The sequence below is a fragment of the Pholis gunnellus genome (assembly GCF_910591455.1).
Source record: "Pholis gunnellus genome assembly, chromosome: 9".
Taxonomy (NCBI): Eukaryota; Metazoa; Chordata; class Actinopteri; order Perciformes; family Pholidae; genus Pholis; species Pholis gunnellus.
In genome coordinates this window covers 1,895,611-1,917,271 of record NC_136535.1, presented here as the reverse complement: position 1 = coordinate 1,917,271, position 21,661 = coordinate 1,895,611, and the positions used below count along the sequence as shown (strand labels likewise).

General features: G+C 41.6%; 1 protein-coding gene across 1 annotated transcript; it reads left to right on the top strand.

Annotated features, from left to right (window-relative positions):
- Window positions 1-3,822: 3,822 nt before the first annotated feature.
- On the top strand, window positions 3,823-17,642 carry wsb1 (WD repeat and SOCS box containing 1). Its single transcript, XM_079166176.1, has 9 exons — window positions 3,823-4,172; window positions 6,530-6,698; window positions 8,134-8,417; window positions 8,797-8,928; window positions 9,764-9,864; window positions 12,419-12,591; window positions 12,946-13,059; window positions 14,642-14,749; window positions 14,952-17,642. The coding sequence occupies exons 1-9, from the start codon at window positions 4,133-4,135 to the stop codon at window positions 15,112-15,114; spliced, it is 1,284 nt and encodes a 427-aa protein (XP_079022302.1). The 5' UTR covers window positions 3,823-4,132; the 3' UTR covers window positions 15,115-17,642.
- Window positions 17,643-21,661: the final 4,019 nt, after the last annotated feature.

Genomic DNA, 21,661 nt, shown 5'->3' with positions numbered 1-21,661 from the left:
AAGTTACACGTGGCAAGAATAATGAACAGATTCCAAATGTTCCAAAAATAATGCAAAATCTTTGTTAAAAACGTACATTTAGAAGCATCTTCCCATAATTTACAAGAACACATGAAGCACAGTTTTAGGTTGAGCTGTGCAAAAAGTACAAGTTATATCAAAATCATTCTTAAATTTCTTGTGAAAATATTTTATAGGGTAAAACTCGGCGAATGGCTCGGTCGTTATTCTTACAGGGTGGTGAGAAACAAATCTGTGTCAACAGTATTAACCAAAGAAATCAAAAAATCAATACAACATGTCTCCCAGCAATAGAGATTCCCTCTAAATGACTTGATTTGATGTATCAAAAAACTTGGAATGGCAAACGGATGGATGGATGGATACAGATTGATTTTCATTTATAATTGAGTTCAAAACACTTGTAAAGATATAATAGAAAACTATTTATAATAATTATTGACTTACTAATTAGTCGCCAATTGTCAATTACAAGCAACTCTTTATACTAAAAGGTATAAGAGGAATGACAGCCTGTGTTGCAATGCTCTCTGAAAATACTGTCAAAAGGAATGGTGCAAGCAACCATTCTTTTTCAGATGATTTATGGCAACTTTCACTTCCTCTAAAGTAATTGGAATATCACACATTAACTTCCTCCTGGCTGATTGAATGTACTGTCCAAATAATTACAAAAAGCTGACATGGCATCCCTATCAAACTTAGTTTTGTATCAAGTAGAATAATATTCATGACAAAACTCAAAGTTTTGTCATGAATATTATGTAGTATATAATACTACTTATATACTTCCACTGTCGTATATAATTAAACTTTACTTTAGTTTAACGAGATAGGCAGACAGTCTATCTATTTCTGCCTTGAACTTACAAAGGCTTCCTCTGCTTTTATTGATACATGTCATAAATTGCTTTGGAACTCAGTTCATTTTAATCTCTCCTCTTCAGATAAGGCTTATTCTGGTGGCCCATTAGAAGGGGGTATGATTTCTGAAATAACTTCCTCTTCTAAGATCAGTCTTCTAGCAAGAAGGCCACTGCCTCCTCTCTCGGCCCCCCTTGGAGAAATCCTCCCTCTTTTAAGAAGGAAGAGTTATCCTTCCACACCGCATCCCTGCAGACGCCCTACCCCACTCTCTGATCATTGACTGGTCCATCTTCTCCTGACCTACAGGCAGAAACTTAAATCTGCAAAGCCTGTAGTGAAGGCTGTGAGGCGATGGACCAACGGGCTAAAGAGGAGGCCTACAGAAGGACAGGATCCTGTAGAACCAGACCAGAAACACACTGACGGGGAGATCAAGGTAGCAAAGAGGAGCTACACTGAAAAGCTGGAAAATAAGTTTTCAGCCAACGACCCCTCGTCAGTTTCGAGAGGCCTGGAAGCACTCACCAACTACAGGAGACCACCCACCCCTATGGAGAATCACCAACTGGCTGACGACCTGAATGTCTTCTACTGCAGGTTTGATAAGCCTACTCTCACACCCTCCAACTGCCCCATCATCAAACAACCACCTACACCCCTTACCACCTACCACCTGCTCATCTCTCCCAACCGACACCCAGAGATGGGCAGTATTTCTATTACTTGTATTTGAAATACGTATTTCAATTACTTTTGAGTATTTTGTAATTTGTATTTGATAGGGCCGATTAAAAATCGAACGTAATTTGTAACAAAATACTTTAGAGTGGAGTAATTTTGTATCTAAAATACTCAAAATACTTTCTCCACGAATCAAAAAACAGTTCACGAGTTCAGTCTTCAGATCTTCAAGTTCAGCTGATTGTCTGTCAAGTTAAATATTGTATCTGAGTGTGACAGATGTCAACTAGCTTGATGTATAATTTATGCTGGGTCTGGCTACATAGCCTATTGTATATACATGGTGATGGTTATAATATCAAGCTAGCAATCGATGCTAACATGCTAATGACGCTAGCATGCTGTCTAGGCTAGTGCATAGCCAGTGTTTAGCAAGTTAACTTATCAGTCGAGTAGCTAGCTATAGGAAGAGGGAGATTGGGAGCTTGTATGTCATATGTGATGAATATTTTCTTGTTGCTACAAAGCCAAAGTTTATGGGCTGTTAAGTCCCATTAATAAAAAATATATATATACATAATCAATCAAGTTGTTGTCTTTTAATAGCTTTGCTTAGTTACACTGACAGTCTGTGACTGTTCTTCCTTTTTGTGGGGTTCACCAGAGCTTTGTGTACATTATATAAACCTGAATGCTCTGCTATACCACATTGTGAGAAAATGGAAAATCCAGTAAAAAGTATTTCCTATATTTTAAATACAAAATACATGTATTTTGTTACATTTTCTGGCACCAGTATTTTGTATTTTGTATTTTGTTGTAATACATTTATTTGGGGGTATTTTGTATTTTGTATCAAAATACATTTTGATGTATTTTTGCCCATCTCTGCCGACACCCCACCGGCACTCACGATCTGTGAAGAGGATGTGAGTCAGCTCTTTCACTGACGGGTCATTCTACAGAAACGGTGGAATTTACCAAAACCTTATTGTATAACATCAACTAACATCTAAACTTAATGATTCCACAAAACATTGAGCTTAATGTACTTTTATTTTACATGTCTTTTTGCAGCTTTTATGTGGCTCGTTTATACAGGAGTGTTACTGGTGTTACTGGTGTTACCAGGAGGAGGAGTAACACCAGTGACTATAACTCCAATGACAAGATAGAGAAACGCCTACAACAAAATGGCTGCCATGTATCAGACCACATGTTTTCAGGCAAATCAAAATCATTAAACTGTTCAATATAACCAGTTATAATGTTCAGTTTCTTACCACTGCAGCCAATACATGACTAACACAAATGACAGACTTAAAAGCTTCGCTCAAACCTGCTTGAAGTAAGACATCTGACTTACCAAATGCCTTTGCCCTTCCTCCAAGGACCTCTTAATCCAGGAGGAACCTCAAACGGTCAGTGTAGTATTTCAAAATAAAAGTGTTTTGTGTAGCAGTAACACCAATGACGTAATTCTGTGTGACTGGTATTTATTTGATATTGGTAATAATAATGAGCTATTTCAATGTTATTTTTAAATGTCATCTTCTATTTAATATATGTAATGTTCAATGTGAATAAGATTTAATTCATGAAAAAAGACAATTCCAAGAATTTAGGATTTTAAAAACATTGCCAAAATTAAACATTTAGTTTTATCATTGCAAGGACAGTCTTTAATTAGTGAATATGTATAATTTATGTGATTATTAAGTTAACTTAAAGGAATTTACTGTCTGCAAAAGTAAGTGACAGCCCTCAGTCAGCACAAACAGACATCGCTTCATGAGACGCTTCAGATAAAAGGTCGTCTCATGTCTGTTAAACCATATTTCCTCGTTTCCTCTCTCCTCGCATGGTTTCCTTGCGTCTCTCCATGCATCCCTAAGACGCAAGGAAAGGACACAAGTGAGGGAAACGGGTATGCAAAGAGACTTGGGATGTACCCAGGGTCAGAGAGGCTGGGCAGGCAAGTCATCAAGATAGCACTTATTTCCTTTTTAAACAACACAGGGCTGCTGATAAACGAGGAGAGTGAACTGATGTGACGTTACACACTCCTGTGCAGTAGGTGGCGGCATGCACCTCTGATCTATTAAAAAAAAAGAGAGAGATAGAGAGAGAGAGAGAGAGAGAGAGCAAGATGTAATGGGCCAATCCTTTGCTGACGTGTAGTGAACCCCTCCCCCGGTGTTATTGGTCACTCCTCTAGATAAAAACAGCTTGGTCCTATTAGTCAGAAGCCATTGTACTACCAGGGATCGTACTGAAATCTATTGAAGCAAAACCTGTAATAACGTGTTAATCAGGCTGTTTAAGTCAATCTGAAGAGCATTATTACAGATTTAACACCAAAATAAAGCCTATTGTCGAGGAACTAAAGAAAAACAGGACGTTCACACCGGGCAAACGAGGACTGTGTTTTTGCACCCGGACTGTTACGCTCGGCGGAGGGATTCGGAAGGGCAACAGCCGCCGCGTCGTTGCTGATTTCCTCTAGATATCTTCTCTTTACAGTTCGTGCTTAGCTTTCTCTTAGGTCTGTGCTCTTATTTAGATGGCAAGCTTCCCAGACACTATAAACGAAAATGATATAGGTAAGTACAAATCCCAAAGTTCGATTTATAATTTATCAACAGTCCGTTGTAACCTAAAAAATAATATCGCATCAAACTACACATTGTTAGTATAACGTACCAGCTAGTTTAAATGGTCTTTCACTACAATGCATTATTGTGGGTGGCAGTTTGTTTCCTTATGGTAACAGCTCAGTATCTAACGTGCCGTGTGTGGTGTGTAACGTTAGCTAAACAGAGTCTCGGTGCTTAGCAATACAGCTAGCGTCACAGTATCGCTAGCTCACTTAATGTCTTTAACTTCTAACCTTGTGTCTTAGTTAACAAGTAGTGCATTGTTTGGTGTGTTAAACAATACAACGTCACAGCAGCCTGTTGTATTTTTGCCCTTCAATCGTTTTTCGGTACGTTAACTGTTCGTTGAGCCTCGGCTCAGACCCTACCCTCCCCCACGCGCTTGGGAGTGATTCATAATCTTGCTTCACACACAGACGAAGGAGACGTGCACGCTCTAAGTTACTGTGTACGATTTGGATGTATATGAATTCTATAGCTTGTGTCTCTGTAATCTTTACCCTAAAGAAACTGCATGTTTCGATGGTTTCAGTTCAACATTTGAGCTTATTGTACTGTTTTTCCTTATTGTCAGAATCTATAACTCTGTCTCCTAACGCCTAACTGCATTTTTTTTTTTTTTTTTTTTTTAAGAATTGCTTCTACTTTATTTACATTTGGTCATGAATAGTTACGTATCTCTGATATCTACAGGCCCATATTCCGGTGTTAGATGTTAAAACTAATCTCTGATGTCTGTGCTGCTTGTGTGTTCAAAACAGTTATGAAAGTGTCTCTCAATCTGTTAGTTGTGTTGCGATCTATAAATCTATACAATTCACAGGGGAAATGTTGTTCAACGGTTACATTTGAGATCTGACTGTCCTCTACTAATACATATAGGCACGTAAAGGTCAAGACAGTATATGCGGTTTGTTCATAAAACCTACATGCATTTCAGTTCTTGCTTTAATTCGTTCAATCACAGAGGAGTGAACCTATTTATCTCATAAAGTTGCCCTCCTGCTGTTTTTCAACCACTGGTTGGGTTAGCCCAGTAAGCCAATGGGATCCCTGCATCAGTGACGAGCCCTCTCTGTGAGTGAAGAGGTTATCAGTGTTTCTCCTAGGTTTACTGTAGGGCTGCAACAACGAATCGATAAAAATCGATTATTAAAAGAGTTAGCAACGAATTTCATTATCGATTCGTTGTGTCGGCGATTATTACGCCACTCAATAAGTGGCGGAGATGTTCACAGCAGCTGGAATAATGGAACAGCAAACACCGGAAGTTGATTTACGCGATTTGTATTATTTTCGCGTCATTCGCGCCGCCGCCGCCGCCGCCGGGGACCTCGCGTTTGGTCACGATCGCCGGGGACCTCTTCACCGCGTTTGGTGTTCACACACCTTGGTGTGACCACCAAACGCGATGAACGCGGGGGGAGTATTTGTGTTCATTCGCGTGCATCGCGCTGGACGCGCCGGAGAGATAAGCCGCCTGAAAGCTGTTCACTGAGTGGATCAGCGCGTGTCTACCCTTCACTGAGAGGCGTGGGTAAACCCGCTGAACCCCATTCCAGATATTAGTCCATTTATTTTTTTAAATAATTACTTTAACAGCTCAGGGATGTTCAAGCAACCTGTTTGTGCACTTTGTGAAGATGTGTTGCTCTGTGAATGTGCACTGTCAGTTCAGGGTTGGAAATTAATGTTTTTTTTTTTTATCCGATTCATCGATTAATCGAACAAATAATCGACAGATTAATCGATTATTAAAATAATCGTTAGTTGCAGCCCTAGTTTACAGCTTGGGGGGGTGCGGACACAATCATGGTGTTCATGTGTTTCTTTTAAAGACAGCAGTCAATATAACAACTGAACAATTATTTGAACTGTACATTGAACTAAACATCGGAACATTTCTTTTTATGACAATTATCCACAATGTTGTCACTGCAGTGACTTTCTGGGCCTCTGGAAGAACATTTCCAGAGCCTCTTGATATTTATGTATGTAATGTATTCATTTACTTACTGACTTACCAAGATCAGTCTAGTACAGTCGGGGGGAGTATTTCCCCTCTGACAGCCAAGCTGGGTCAAAACCTGTCCTCCGGTGGTGACTGAACTTTAGCTGCTTGTGGGGGGGCTTTCTGCTTTCTATACTAGGACCCCGGCTGCTACCCCCAATACAATGGTAGGGGAAACACTGGGTTACTTTGGGATGATTGGCCTGAACAGGCAGATGGGTGGTGACATGTAAATATGCCATCATATCGATTGGTGTGGCTAAAGTGACAGTGTTGCTGTTGTTTTTTTCAGGTAAGGCAAAGTTCATCGGTGAACTCCTGGTGCCTGTTGCTCCCTTCGACCAGAAGTCTGGGCGCGAGGCTTGGACGGTAGCGTTTGCACCCAATGGTTCCTACTTCGCTTGGTCTCAGGGGCATCGCATTGTCAGGCTCATTCCCTGGACAAAATGTCTGAAGAACTTGTAAGTATCATTTGAAATGCCCTACCAGTACTTTAATGTAGCAACCATGAATAACAAAACATCCACATTTGGAGTACTCCATTTTATGGTAAATGGACCTCGTGTCCAGCTGTTTAGGAAACGAAGCCCAACTACAATCTCTTAAGTCAACAAGACAAAGGGAATTAAACTTAACAGGTCAGCTGATGATATGTTTGTTTTGTGGACTGATGTACCAGTGAGAGTGTGCCGACAGGCTGCATCACAGTGTGGTTCAGCAGCTTGATTGCAAAGAGTACTGTAAAGACAGCAGCTAAAACACACCTCCAGGTCATTTACAGCACTCTCTGCAAAAGACAGAGGACCCCGGTCATCCCGCTCTGACTGTTCTCAAACTGCTCTTATCCTGCAGTCGGGTAAATCACTGGAACTCTATATATTAGTTATATTAGTTTTTCTATGCAGGCAGTGGGCATACTGGTTTTTACACATTGAAAGCTACACACTTTCAGGTGTGCACATTTTACATTACAGGTGGAATGTTTTGGAGAAGCAGAAAACATGATCAGCTGGAGAATTGTTTGTGTTCACTGTGCTGTTCTATTGATAGTTAATACAATAAAAGAAGCCACTGAAGGCAGATAATAGTCACATCTTTACTTGCACTGCATGAAATCAAGTCACATTTGTGCTCATTTAGTCTCATAGATGTACATAGATAGTGTTGGTCTGACTCCATGTGCTAATGGAACAAGCTATCGGTGTACTAGCCCTCAGGTTCCCTGCCCGTCCTCCACACATGAAGCAGAATGTACACAAAGAGCTGCTCCTCACTGCCAAGGACAGGTGGCTTCTATTATCAGCTCCCTTTCTGCTGAACAGGCGCTTCTTCCACTCGTTAGAGCCTTGTGACACTGAGCCACACTTTGTTTGAAATTTTTTGTAGAACAAGTGCTTCTTGTCCCAAACAGCAGGCTGTGGCTGATCGGCTTTCTTTTCAAAAGTATTATTCAACAGCCTAACATGACGGAGAGGACAGTCAGGAAATGAGTCAGACGTGTCTGGTTGGGAGGGTTTGTGGAAAGTTTTATTTCCTCTGCCACGCCTCACAGCTGACACACTTAGTCCTGCTTTCTGTTTCCAAACCAGTAGGGTTTCCATTATTGTGACAAATTATAGGAAATGCAATGTGTTGATCACAGAGTTAGCTGAGATACATTATCAATGATATTCTTCAATAGAAGCAGGTCTAATCAACCAAATATGGGCGTATTTGGTAAGTGGATCAGTACAAACTGAAACGGCCACAGTGAGGTGGTTTAGGACTAACACCCCCCCCCCAACATGTCGTAGAGATGAACAACGTCATCTTACTGTGCGAGCGTGTCTCAGCTGCTCACCCGGGCTGCCTCTGGTTGACCTCTTCTTGTATCTTCTCTGTTTTCTGCTGCTGTAGTGCAATAGGCCATGGTGGAGAGGCCACCAATGCCTTGAGCCCTCGCCATTTGTCCCGTCAGAACAGCAGCGAAGGCCAGGTGATGCCGCAAGCCAACGAAACCCGCGAACACACCATCGACTGCGGTGACACCGTCTGGGGCCTGGCCTTCGGCTCCTCGGTGCCAGAGAAGCAGAGCCGCTGTGTTAACATTGAGTGGCACCGCTTCCAGTTCGGCCAGGACCAGCTGCTGCTGGCAACGGGCCTCAACAATGGTCGCATCAAGATCTGGGATGTTTACACAGGTTAGGACACTAGCACATTAGCATTTAAATAGTAAACCAACTCGATCTTCCCATTGGTTTGTTACAGCATGTCTACACAAAGACTTTCTATTTCAGATTTGAGCTTACGTTTGTACTTTTTAAACAGAAAACAGAAACCGTTTTATACTGTGAAATTTACTGGAAATGACAAACAATATAGTCAACAGCAAGTAGGAAACGGTCAGGTGATCTCCCTCCAGCCAGCTGGCACCTTTTTTTTAGCTTTTTGTAGTTGTCTATAAAATACCTCCTCATTTCAGCATCACAACCAGCCGGTCCTCGTCCATTCCGCTTTCAAAGAGCTCAACAAGTATAAATTATTTATTGATTGCCTATATGATTTGATGGCTTGCTGCAGGAAAGCTGTTGCTGAATCTGATGGACCACACTGACATAGTGCGAGACTTGAACTTTGCTCCTGATGGCAGTCTGATGCTGGTCTCTGCATCCAGAGATAAGACCCTCCGTGTGTGGGACCTCAAAGATGATGGTATGTAAATGAGCTGTTCTCATTGTACTGTCTTTTCCAACAGCCTTAGCCTGTAAATGTGAAGAATAGCCCAGCTCAAGCCAAGTGTAATGGTACTTTATTTTAGTATATGCAGAGGAAGATACAGTGGCCCACAGACATTATGAGAGTCCTTGATCTGCATGAACCACAACATGCAAGCCTTCACAGAACATGTCATAGGATGATGGCCCTATCCATAACATTAGGGGTGGGACCTGCAATCAAACTGTTCATGGGTCAGTTCACATCTGACTGACTTGGTTTACTGTTAATGGATGTTATCTCAACTCAAAGTCTGGTGATATGCTGTATTTTCCTTATTGTCCACAAATCCCATCAAAAGACCAAAACCAACAATTTGTTACATCTTACTAAGTTATGGGAAATGGGTATTAATCCACTGCTGCAAAAAACGTCTCCAACAAATGCTCCATTTCCTCCTGTTTAGTAACGTTTTCTAAAAATGACCCGCGGCTTTATTCTGTGGCCTCTTAAAACATGAAGCTATAGGTGGTGGTTTGGGTCTTTTTCTGGAAAAAGTTGGCAAAAAGAAAAATACACACAATTAGCCCGGCCTTATCCTTTGTAGTACAGACCACAAGAAGGGTCTTTTAATAACTAAATGTTTTAAGTACATACCACTGACGCACTGATTCGATTCCGGCCTGGGACCTTTGTGGCGTACCCTACATCCCTTCTCTCTCCCTGTTTCCCGCCTCTACTCTATACTGTCTTAAGAAAATGTTAACATGACTCATTATGTGACGCGTTGAAGGTAAAGGATATGCTGAGATGAAGTTGTGTTGTCTTGTAGGTAACATGGTGAAGGTCCTGCGGGGCCATCAGAACTGGGTTTACTGCAGCGCCTTCTCCCCCGACTCCTCCACCCTGTGCTCAGTCGGCGCTGGCAAAGCAGTACGTACACAAGTTTACTTACTGTGATGGGATTGTTAGATCATCTTTGCTCAATTGCTTGTGACAGTTATACTCAATCATCTTACAAATGGAAACACTTCCCATCTGCCCTTCCACTCCCACCGTAGATCAAACTGCTCGATGTCATGATGCGTTGTTCCACCTGCATCTAGATTCTGTTTGCTTTTGTTTGCAGTGGGAAAAAAACAGGCTTTTGGTGTTCTGAAGTTTGCATGCAGAGCAGACAACAGTTTTCACTATTGTTGTAAACTAGTTTCATCATTTCATTTGGTTATGTATGTATGATGAAGGGAAACTAAATTACTGCATTACAGCAGGGCAATCTCATTTCAAGTAACACTCTGATGCAGTTTTGAAACCAATTGTGGCCTCATGGAAACCTTGCATATTATCAAAGTCAGATAAGAAAAACATGTCCTTCTTCTATTGCATGTTGAATTGACCCATCTGCAGCCCTTATGGCAGACATGTTTGTGGATATTGATTCCATTGACTGGCCACCATTTGTTCACCTTATCTACAATGTAGCAGCTGTAGATCCATCTGAACATGGTTGTGATGTAGACATGGTGGTAGCTCTGTTAGGCTGTGTGTGTCCCTACAGTGTGTGTCTTGCTCTCCCTGTCACAGGTGGTGGCAGAGCTCAGTGTGTGATTGGTTTTGAAGGGAGCGCCGCGCTGACATTTTGAGCAGCCGGTGTAAATCGGGGACGCAAAGTGCACAATGCCCAAAGGCCTGGCCAGGGGCAGCCTGGCACCAGTCTGTACGTAGGTGCTGCTTCGTGTCTGTCTACCTCTGCTGTTGCAGTTCCTCTATTTATTTCAGTTTCAAACTGTCATGAAAGGTGCAATGTGTAAGATCACTACCTGTGTAATGGCAGTAACTTAGAGTTTGCTGATCCGAAACCATCTCAAAGAAATGTTCCAGTACGGCCCAGTTGGTGGTGCAGTGAACACAACATGAACGGTAAACGCATGAACTCTAAACACGGGAAGATTCTAACAGTGTTGTATTGACCAGCAGTTGGTTAGTAGTTTATTTCATTCAATTGAGATTGTCTGGACCCGTATACCCACATTTCTTTGGAACATGTGGCCAGTTGTTACACATTGCACCTTTTTAAAGTGGTTATTAAATATTCCATCTACACCCCCCCCCCCCCCCCCCCCCCCCCCCCTCTCTCTCTCTCTTTAAGTAGCCATCCACTGCCTTCACAAGCTAGCTTCTCTTACTAGGATTTCTGTTACTGAGTATGAATGTTTACAGTGTAGCATTGTAATGGTGTTAATGGCAAGTTGTAGAAAACAATTCACCCAGCCACAACAGTTTAACCCCACTGCTTTTGTAGTTTAGGTTTACTATTTGCTGTGCTTTGCAGAGCTCTTGTAATCTAAAAATGTCCGCTGTTTCCTTAAAACAGTCGACACATTGAACAGTTATGTTTCATCTGCAGTTCTGTGGATTTTTCTGCTTTTCTAAAAAGCACTTATGTGTGTCTGCTGTTGGCAGCAACAGTGGAACAGCAATAAATTCTAATGTTTCATCACATTTCTCCATCAGCACACTTGTGATGGAAAACACAGCTTAGAAAAGATGCTTATATTTTTCACTCAAATGTTAAATCTATAACATGGAAACTAGTCAGTACAGAGAGGAGGAAACAGCTCAAGCATGTCACTGTTTGTTTATTTAGTAAATCATGAACTGCATTTGTTCACAAGCAGCGTTTGCATCACTTTAGAGCATTTTCAATTTTTAATTATCAAAGAGTGACAAGTTGTAAAACTGGAGAAAAGATAATAATACTTAAAATTCGGACCATGGCTGATTGTTAGGGTTAGGCAAAAATCTTCCATAGATTACTTTTCTACGTGTGTGTGTGTGTGTGTGTGTGTGTGTGTGTGTGTGTGTGTGTGTGTGTGTGTGCGCGCAAGAGCATATGTGTATTTTGCCAGAGGTATCAACCCTTTGGCCATAAAATATTCTTTTCTCTTGCAGTATCTGTCTCTCTTCGTAGGCTTCTGCCGGAGGTGCGAGCCTATTGTAAACAGAGAACTAAAACTCTGAAAGGGGAAACCAGTGGAGTAACTTTATGTTACCTTAAGTTACTACTTGTTCTATTTTCTCTTTTTTTGTGTAGAACTGTTGAAGTATTTATTTCTAATATTAAGTAATATATATATATATATATATATATATATATATATATATATTAAAAAAAAAAAAGATGTATACATTTGATGTTGTAGTTTAATCCTATTCCATTAAGATGCTAATGTAGATGTAGTGTTGCATTCTGACACAGCCTTGCTGCTTGTGTAGCCTTTGTTTGATCGGTCTGGTTAAAGGTTACAGATCATAACAATTACACGGAGCATAACTTGATTTCAACTATTTAATTCTGTTTTAATTCCTGTTGCTTAATTTAATTTCTAAATGCTTTCTGTGCATATAGTAATACGTGTATCATAGCACATCTATTCTCTGTCCAAGTCATTCCATGGGCTATAACCGTCCTCTCCTCACGTTGCAGGTGTTCCTATGGAACATGGATAAGTTAACCTTGATCCGGAAGCTGGAGGGGCACCACAATGATGTGGTGTCTTGTGAGTTCTCACCAGATGGGGCGCTGTTGGCCACCGCCTCTTATGACACCCGGGTCATCGTGTGGGACCACCACAAGGCCACCATCCTGCTGGAGCTGGGGTAAGAAGATAGCACACAATATAGAGGATTATTCATAAGACTTAGGGATCAATAAACCGTCTGTCCTCCCAAATAGTTCTAGTTGCCATTAATTACGGTAAACGTATTGTATTTCAGGAAACTAGTTTTCACTTGAGGTCCACTTACTAACTTTGTCTGGAGCTTTCATACCTCAGGGTTTTCCTCAGTGGAAGTAGTTTACTTAACAGTGGTCACAAGTGCAGAAACGGCATTTCTTCAGTTAAAGTTCTATCTAACAGCCTCACCATTTGAAACGGTGACTGGTCATTCTGAACCTGAGGAACTGTGCTGTGATACTCTGGTTATGAAGCTCATGCGTTCATCTTTCTCCAGCCACCTCTTCCCTCCTCCTTCACCCATCTTTGCTGGAGGGGCAAATGACCGCTGGGTTCGCTCTGTGAGCTTCTGCCCTGATGGCCGCCACATTGCCAGCGTTACGGATGACAGGTATGACAGCAAACTACTATTCCTTCACTGGTTATATATCTTTTCTCAACTTAACACAACCCAGCAGTTTAGTGCTGTGCTGGGTTTTCATTGCTCTTAAAGGAATCTACAGGGCTTGATTCTAACACTTGCCTGGGCCAAGTAAACTCTGTGTTTGGGCAAGTGCAAAATACATGTTCTCTTTATTAGGGGCCGATATCCATTAAGAACATACGATGGAGAGATCGCCATTAATGCTTTCTAGTGGGCGGTCCCTGTCACTGCTTCATTGTGAACAACAATTCTGTTGGATTCGGCAAGAGGAGAGCCAACGTCGGTCAATGTTAACGTTGTGCTGACAGCAGTCTCTCCCGAACAGTCCGACTGTAACAGATTGGAGCTTGTGGTGTGTTCAAGCTCCAATCTGTAAAAATGGAAAAAATATGTATATTGTTTTTCAGACTCGTGAGTTTGACGGGAAATTGAAACCTCTCAGCTGAGAAAGTGGCTGAATGTCAAGAACTGAAGTGATGTCTTTCTTTGAGTGGGGTAAACTGAAAACATGTTGACATCAGCATAAACGCTATCACGTCTTCTCTCTCTTCTGGGATGTTGTGTTTCCTGGTGTCTGTTCTAAGAGGTTAGATATATCAGGATGAATGTTTCACAGTAGATTACAAACGGCACTGTCTGTGTTCAAATTGTGAACGTGAAGTGATTCCAGTATGAGCCTCGACAAACCCACATGTTCAGCTGATATGTAAACAGAAAAGACTCACTGTTTGCTCCCGCTGGGAGTCATGAGTCTTAATGGGACCTGCTGTATGCTGCTCTGTTTGGCTGGGTCACATGACTGTCACAAGGTAGCTATTAATCACTCTGACCCATGGCTGGCTAAGTGAGACTGTTAGCAGAAAATATGTTGAAGAGAGGCAGGAAGCTCTGCAAAATGCTGGTTAGTATTTCAGGGAAACCACTGCCACAACAGAGAGGCGGAAGTGACTTTTTGCCCCATCAATAGAAAGATACATGAAATGTGTTCACTTTTTCTTTTCGATTGGTAAAACTTCAGTGACTCTTCGTGGATCATGATACAACCTTTGCCACACAGATCTGATGTCATCTTTTAGACGGTCTCTGTTATTCGTGGTTGGGAACTTTCACACAGTGAGCACAAGATGAACAGATGTTGGATTGCTCATGTTCAGATCTGGAGGTGGTGGAAGTGCAGAGAAAGCGACAAATACACCAAATGGTGCAGTTAAAATCATTTTCTTTGTGCAGGTAAAAGCATTGGATGCATGAAAGTTTTAAAGCGGCATGTACACAGAAAAAGGTTTTTAGAGCCCTGTAATATACAACTGTGTCCTTTTACAAATGACGTCCTGTTTAATCTTCGTATATGCTGTGATCCAGTAATAAAGGCCGACATCATCAGGATCTCTGTGGTTGTTGATTAATCCCACTGTACGCTCACTTCTCCAGAACTACACAGAACAGCAACGTTCCTCTCGCTTTTACAAGCTGTTCTGAAAGTGTCCTGACTCCTGCGTGAGTTTGGGTTCTGACAGCAGTGTGCTTGTTTTTTTCCGTCTCTGCTCAGACTGGTCCGTTTCTGGAGCATAGAGGAAAGGGCTCCTCAGGCCGTCGCCTCCCTCTCTAATGGCCTCTGCTGTGCCTTCTCTGCTGAAGGAAGTGTCCTTGCTACTGGGTGAGACACCAGCACATGTACAGACACAGCATCCTGAGCACTCAGATCATATTACCTCAGTCACACCGTACTGACTTCAACCACTTCTCAGTGTTTCTTTAAAGCTCAGCTCGATTGTGCCATGTGCAGGCTGCATGCATTCTTAGCTAGTTTTAGTTTTGAGGTGGAAATTTCCACTGACCTCACTTTGTTTTTGTTGTAGGACTCGTGACGGTGGTGTGCACTTCTGGGAGTGTCCTCGCAGCGTTGCCAGTCTGCAGCACAGCTGTAGGATGACGCTGCGCCGGGTGATGACTAGCCAGCAGGTAGAGGCCCTGGCTATTCCTACGCCGCTCCGTGACTACCTGACCTACAAAGTCATCTAAACAAACACACACACACACACACACACACACACACACACACACACACACACACACACACACACACACACACACACACACACACACACACACACACACACACACAGAGCACCTGCTGACCCAACTGCACTTGCTGCAGCAGCATCATGCTGGAAAACCAATGAATTATTTTTAGGAGAAAAGAAATGTTTCATAGATCTCTGCTGAACAAACAAAAGCAATCAGACACAGAGGAAAACCCCAGAGCCTCATCTCAAACGCCCATCACATCCACTCACAGCAGGATATTGTGTTTCGTAAATATTTATTTTTGTAAGTACTTTTAAGTAAATGTGTGTTGGGGCCAGCATCTATCCAGCTCTCCACCAGGTTCAGTAAGCCTTCATCTTCTCTTCCCACCTGTCAGACGCTCTGCAGCGGTGCTTGCTCTTAATGTCAGGTTTGTTGTTTGTGGGTGAGCTAAAGGCAAGAGACACATGGGATGTTGACAGAATGTAGGGTTTGGAAGGCCAATACTCAGATCTGTGAGCTACTGATTGAGGACCAATGCTATCTTAACAGCTATCAAGCTAGCTAGCTACTTCACAAGACAGTGAGGCCGACTGATAACTCCAGCAGGCAGATATTCAGTCATTGCAGATGAATTGGTATCAGCTATGTCAGCCGGTAAGTGACGGTAATGGAAGTACAGTGATGCCAAAGATATGTTTTGAAACGGTGTCAGCATTTTATAGTTTGTCCACCACAGAGTAGTGAAGTTTATTTTTCAATTGCAAAATGTCCTGCTACTACAGCTCTTGGTTGCAGTTGTCATAAAAAGAAATTTAAGGTAACTGGTGCATCATTATTGGATTTGGAGTTCTCTAATATCAATATCTGTATTGGCCTCAAACATTCAGTGTCATCACACCAGCTATGTGATCGGTTTACCAGAGAAGCACCATAGAGCACTGAGGACGCCTTCATTCAGCTGCATTATTGTGCGTTGTCCTTTACAAATCTACAGTTTCTGAACGCTCCACTAACGACCAATAGGTTTGTAGTTGGTTGACGTCTCAGATTTGCATGTAAAGGTTCAGCAAGGCTTCACATCAATGCGGTCCACTCATCACAGCGTTCCTCTAAATGAATTGAGTTTGGTGCAGAGTTTTGTCTTTGCTTTAAAGCTACCCTGTGGAGTTCTTGAACACTAGCAGCACTATGGAGCAACGTTTTCTGAGTAGATCACCATTTTATTCCTTTTGCATGTATGAGCACTCGGCAAGGCCACAGATTCCTGCTAATGGTTCAACATAGCGCCTCTGATTGGCTGGTTGAGGTCGTCATTGTATGGTAGTGGATGTAAACGTTCCTCCTTCCAAAATGTCTAACAACGCATTTGCAAAGGATTGATGAGGGAGGCATGGATTCAAGATGGATACACACAAAGGTTGTGGTGAGAAACTCTAAAGTACTATCTTTGTTACAAGAAGACTCCACAGGGCACCTTTTTAAAACCCTACTAAAACGGCCTCCAACATGTGTTGACAAACTATACTAACTGGCTGTTGTGACTGTTTCAGTAAATGGCAAAACAACAGTGGTCCAACCCTGACATGATGCAGGTTTAGCCCACCCACAGCCCCCCTAAAATGTCTGAGTGGTGATCTAAGTGTTCTGGAGTTTACGTGTGTCTTGGTGCGTGCCTACCACACCAGTACAGAGCCTCGGGTCCATGCCATATATATATATATATATATATATATATATATATATATATATATGTATGTGTGTGTGTGTGTGTGTGTGTGTGTGTGTGTGTATATGTAAAATGATATCATGTCTATAAACAAATTTGAAGTTTTGTTTTCCACTTTGTGATCGGTATCCAGTTTTTCTTTTGTATTTTTGTATCCGTCTTTTTGTTCTCCTTGTAAATGTGAAAATGTCTACAAATAACTAAAGTTGTTACATTTCTTAACGGGTTCGATTTTAAACTGTGGAGGTATAACTGTGCCCTGTCGCCATTATTTGTAGTAAAAATTACAAAAAGCAATTCCAGCAACCCTGAAAGTAGTCTGAAGCTACCAACCAATCAGCTGCCAGCCTTGGCCATGTGGCGGTAAAGACGTTCATGTCCTCTGATAGAAATCTATGCAGCTGATAATCCACAGTGGCCCTCTGACTGAGCGTTCTGCTTCTTGAATGCTGTGAGGTCTGAAGAAGGGAAAGGGCGTTCAGTATTGTCCTGCTTGTGCGGGTGCAGAACATCAGTCTTGACTCAGTGCTTATGCCAAATGTGTTCCTTTTCAGATAGTGTATGAATGCTCATGATGTTGTGCTGAGATATGGAAGGTGTCTCATGAATGGGCTGCAGTGCGTACTTCTCCTGCATTACATGAAGTTGGTATACCAGTTACCATTGTGATTGGAGAAACAGTTCTGCCTCTGTGAGATGCAGTATGAAGCAACACATATATGAATGTATAAAGTTTCTTTTCTTGTATATTTTTGTTTGTGTTAATAGTTTCAGTAAAAGCTTTTTGACAACATGTATATGGTTATTAATTTGAGTCTGCATTGAGCGAAAAACACAATTTATTATTTTAAATTATATTCTGAAAATATGTCCAAGAGTTCAAGCCCTTGAAAAGCTGGTTTCAAGTCTACAATATTTCATTACAACATGAAATATTTTGAATTAATGATCAGCATTGACCTGTATACAACCACTGTCATCACATTGAACTGAATGTCTCATTACATATGTGACTCAGCCTGAACCAGTTGGATGAGTACAGACATGCCTGCATAGCTGAGTGGTTCCATTCCATACAACCAGTATGTCCCTCTCTCCATTTACAGTCTCTATCAAAAATGTCTGCTGAACCTGGAGCCCCAGTGTCTTTGAAAACAATTTCACACGCAGATGTTACAACCATTGTAGGCCTCATCTCCAATAATGCTGAGACCCCATTACCACGGCTGACTTTACCGAAACACACCGTCACATTAAACGTTAAACTAACACTGAACACAACATTGCCAAAGCTCAACAATGACTGTACTTTGTACTTAAAACATACCGGACCAAACAGCTTCTTGTTTTGTGAACATATGAAACCACTCCCCACAGTTTAAACTCCACATCCTCACAGAACCGTGAAGATCATGTCGGACCCTTCACATCCTGCTCACCAGCTCCTTCCATCAGGGAGGTGCTACAGAGCTCTGTCCACTAAGACAATGCTTCACTAACTGCTCCTTTTCCTTACATTCACGTCAAATCATGACTGCACTCTTATCCACCAGGACTCTGCACTCCTCTCCTCACATACTGTACCACAGACAGGCATTACCATGATTGTCTGCTGTCATCCATTCAGATATGTGCTGCAGAGAACATCATAGGCCTTGGTCATGTGGCTAATAAACAAACGTGATCCAAAATGGAGAACTAAAACACAGTCTATGTATCGGATTTACAAACGGCTACCTATGAGCTGTTCCTCAGACATGTATGACCCAGATGACGTCTGGGTTTTGGTATTTTCAGAATAATACATTCTAGTGACAGTCAGTCTGCATCTTGTCCAGAGTGACTTATAAATATAAGACACCTACCTCTCTCCCTCTCTTATTCTTGTAGAGTTTCAATGAAAATAAGAAAAGATAGAAACTGCACATTATAATTTAATTATTTTTAAATATAGAAATCATTGTTGCTTTTTCAACCGAAATTCCACGAAGATGTACAATGTGACGATGACTGGTGAGGACACGAACATTATAAAACTGACAGCAGGAATTAGAAAAGTACTTTTATCCTTCAGGGATCCTCCTTCAGCGGAACGGAAATCGACCAGCATCTAAAACACACACACACACACACACACACGCTGTGCTCAGTGTGCGCATGAGCTGGGACCGGCAGATAAGGGAGGAGGACACACACTGAAGAGTGACCACATCACACAGCTCAGCTTGTGTCTGTGTAGAGGTCACTTTTCATCCTCTGACTCCTCATTAAATACACCAGCTACTAAAACCTGCGAGCACAAAAAGAGCGAAACAGAAAACAGAAGTTCTACCTTTTGGTTTCTGTTGCGGAGAACACAGGATGTGGTTTACAGACACAAACGCTTCATTTCATTTCAGTTCAGAGTGCATTTGTATTGTTTTCATTTTACATATACACCTGCATAAGCCTACATTACAATTAGTAAAGAAAATAGATCTGTTTGATGGCGGAGTAGCTCTGCTACAGAACCTGTTGACAGTGCGTGAAGTAATCCAATCTAAATTGTAAACTGTCTTTGTGATCTCTGTATCATCATCATGTGGCTCATCAGGATCTGAGACTCAGTGAAAGGGAGACTTCGACAAACAAAGGATGTGAGTCATCGCCGTGTTATGGGCTCTCAAGGACAGGAGGGTGGAGCAGGTCGAGAGAAAAGCAAACAAACAGCAGGCTTCATTCTTCATCTACTTTTAATTCCAATTATTTTGTCAAATCTCATCCTTTTAATTATTTTTCTTAAAAACAATTACGAGCCATTGAAGATAGAAGTACAAGGTTGTTGTGTGTGTGTGTGGTTCTCCTCACACACACAGCACTATGAAACATGCGCTGTCAGGGGAAATGCAGGGCGAATAGTTCAGTAGTCCCTCCACACCCCGGGCATTCCTTCCTCTTGACAGCTTGGGACTGATGTGTCACAACAGAAAGTGCAGGAGTCCTCAGTGTACGTGGCTCACGCTACTAGAAGACTCTCAGCTCTGCTGGAGAGATAACAAGACGCTCAAGATTCCTCCATAATAAATGAGCTGGAAGGTTCCAGAGTAAGAGCAGGTTTACACACCTTAATAAGCTTGATTCTTCTTCCACTTGACACACAAATGATTACCCATCATGCTGCAGAATGTCTGTGTATTGGCGTTTACCTCACTCTCCATAAGGCTCAGTGGTCAGGGACACCAGCCAACACCTTAACAGAGCCCCAGACCAGTTTAAAGATCTGCTCTGACCCCAACAGGCTGCAACGTCCATCAGTGAAAGTGATTGTGTGAGTAGGAGAAGGGTTTGGCAATATTTGTGACCTGCTGCAGGCACAGTAGAGGGCGCTGTTTCCGTCCTACGGACTCGTAAACCACAAAAAGTGAACCAGGTGTTTTTGGGCATGCAGGGGCTGGAATCATGGCGCCTAAAGGGCCCACACACCTCTAGTACTTCATCCAAAAGGCAAATTAAAGAGGGAAGTTCATTACTACAAGCCTGTACCCACAATCCTTAGCTACCCTACACAGAATGGGGATGAAATATAAATTTGATGAATAAAAGATTCTACTGAAGGGCATGGACACGAGGATGGGGTCACTCTATCTGATCTTATAGACACGTATAAGGTTGTAGCACAAGGTGCTGTCAGAATAAAGTCCATTCTAACAACCAAAAAGATCAACTGGTGTTTCTAAGTGTTATTTTATTGTATAACTTGGTGGTTATCTTTATAATTACTCATGTTTATTCATATTAAAAAAGACTCATGTTTAATGATCATATTACCATGATCCAAAGTGTCATAAGGGAAGAGTTAATGACAGCTGAACCGACTGTCTGATCCAACAGACTTGTGGGTCAGGAGTACTTCCAAACACTGATCAAATGTGATATTTATTCAATCATACAATATTCAATAGCATTTTCTGTAAATTGTATCTCCCTGCATTATGGTCTAAATGTTGTTTCTAAGCCTCTACTGCCGTGTATGTACACCAATCCTTGTGGAAAATATATGAAATCATTTTTATTTGAATGTATTTAGTTTGGTTAAAAACAGTCAGGTTAGGGTTTAGAATGTAGAAGAGTCATTGGTCAATAGGCTCAAAAACTTCCATCCAGGTGACTGTATCAGAATAATGATCTTGCATTATTGAACTAATCATAATGATAATAATAATAATAACAATAATACATATTATTTGTATACAACCTTGCATTTAAGAAATGCAGCACAAAGTGCTTTACAACAGGGAGATAGACAGACTGAACATGAAAACAACTCAGCAGGTCATTTGAGATTTACTAGACAGACTCTGAACGTATAATGTGTCTTATGTAAATTCATATTCAGTACCCAGAAGCAAACACAGACCCTCACAACTTCACGCCAAACACAAATTCACTGCAGGTCTGAAAGAAGCTTTTATCAGCCACCTCACAACATCTTCCCCCGGTGTAAGCTACCAGCCAATAACAATAATGAATGAATAATGAATTAGATCACTATAGATAAGAAGTGTCTTCCTCTTCTGGCTGTATACAAGTCACTAAGGCCTGTTGTGATCCAATCAGAGCAGCTGTCTCAGACTGAGCTGAAGTCAGCTGGTTTGAACGCTCCACAGAGTTCAATGGTACAAGTTGACCCTTCATCCTCTCAATGATCTGACTCAGACGTCCACAGTCTCTTTGTACCACTTCATTTACCAAGGTGCATAATAGGTGTAATGTAATGACGAACGTAATTAATATGCTAATGTTAGATTTCTGAGAAAGTATGTACACCATCTA

Excerpts from the sequence above, each read along its gene's own strand:
- wsb1 (XM_079166176.1), top strand. The coding sequence starts at position 4,133 with ATGGCAAGCTTCCCAGACACTATAAACGAAAATGATATAG. Across the intron at positions 8,418-8,796 it reads GATCTGGGATGTTTACACAG|GAAAGCTGTTGCTGAATCTG; the intron begins GTTAGGACACTA and ends GGCTTGCTGCAG. Across the intron at positions 9,865-12,418 it reads CAGTCGGCGCTGGCAAAGCA|GTGTTCCTATGGAACATGGA; the intron begins GTACGTACACAA and ends CTCACGTTGCAG.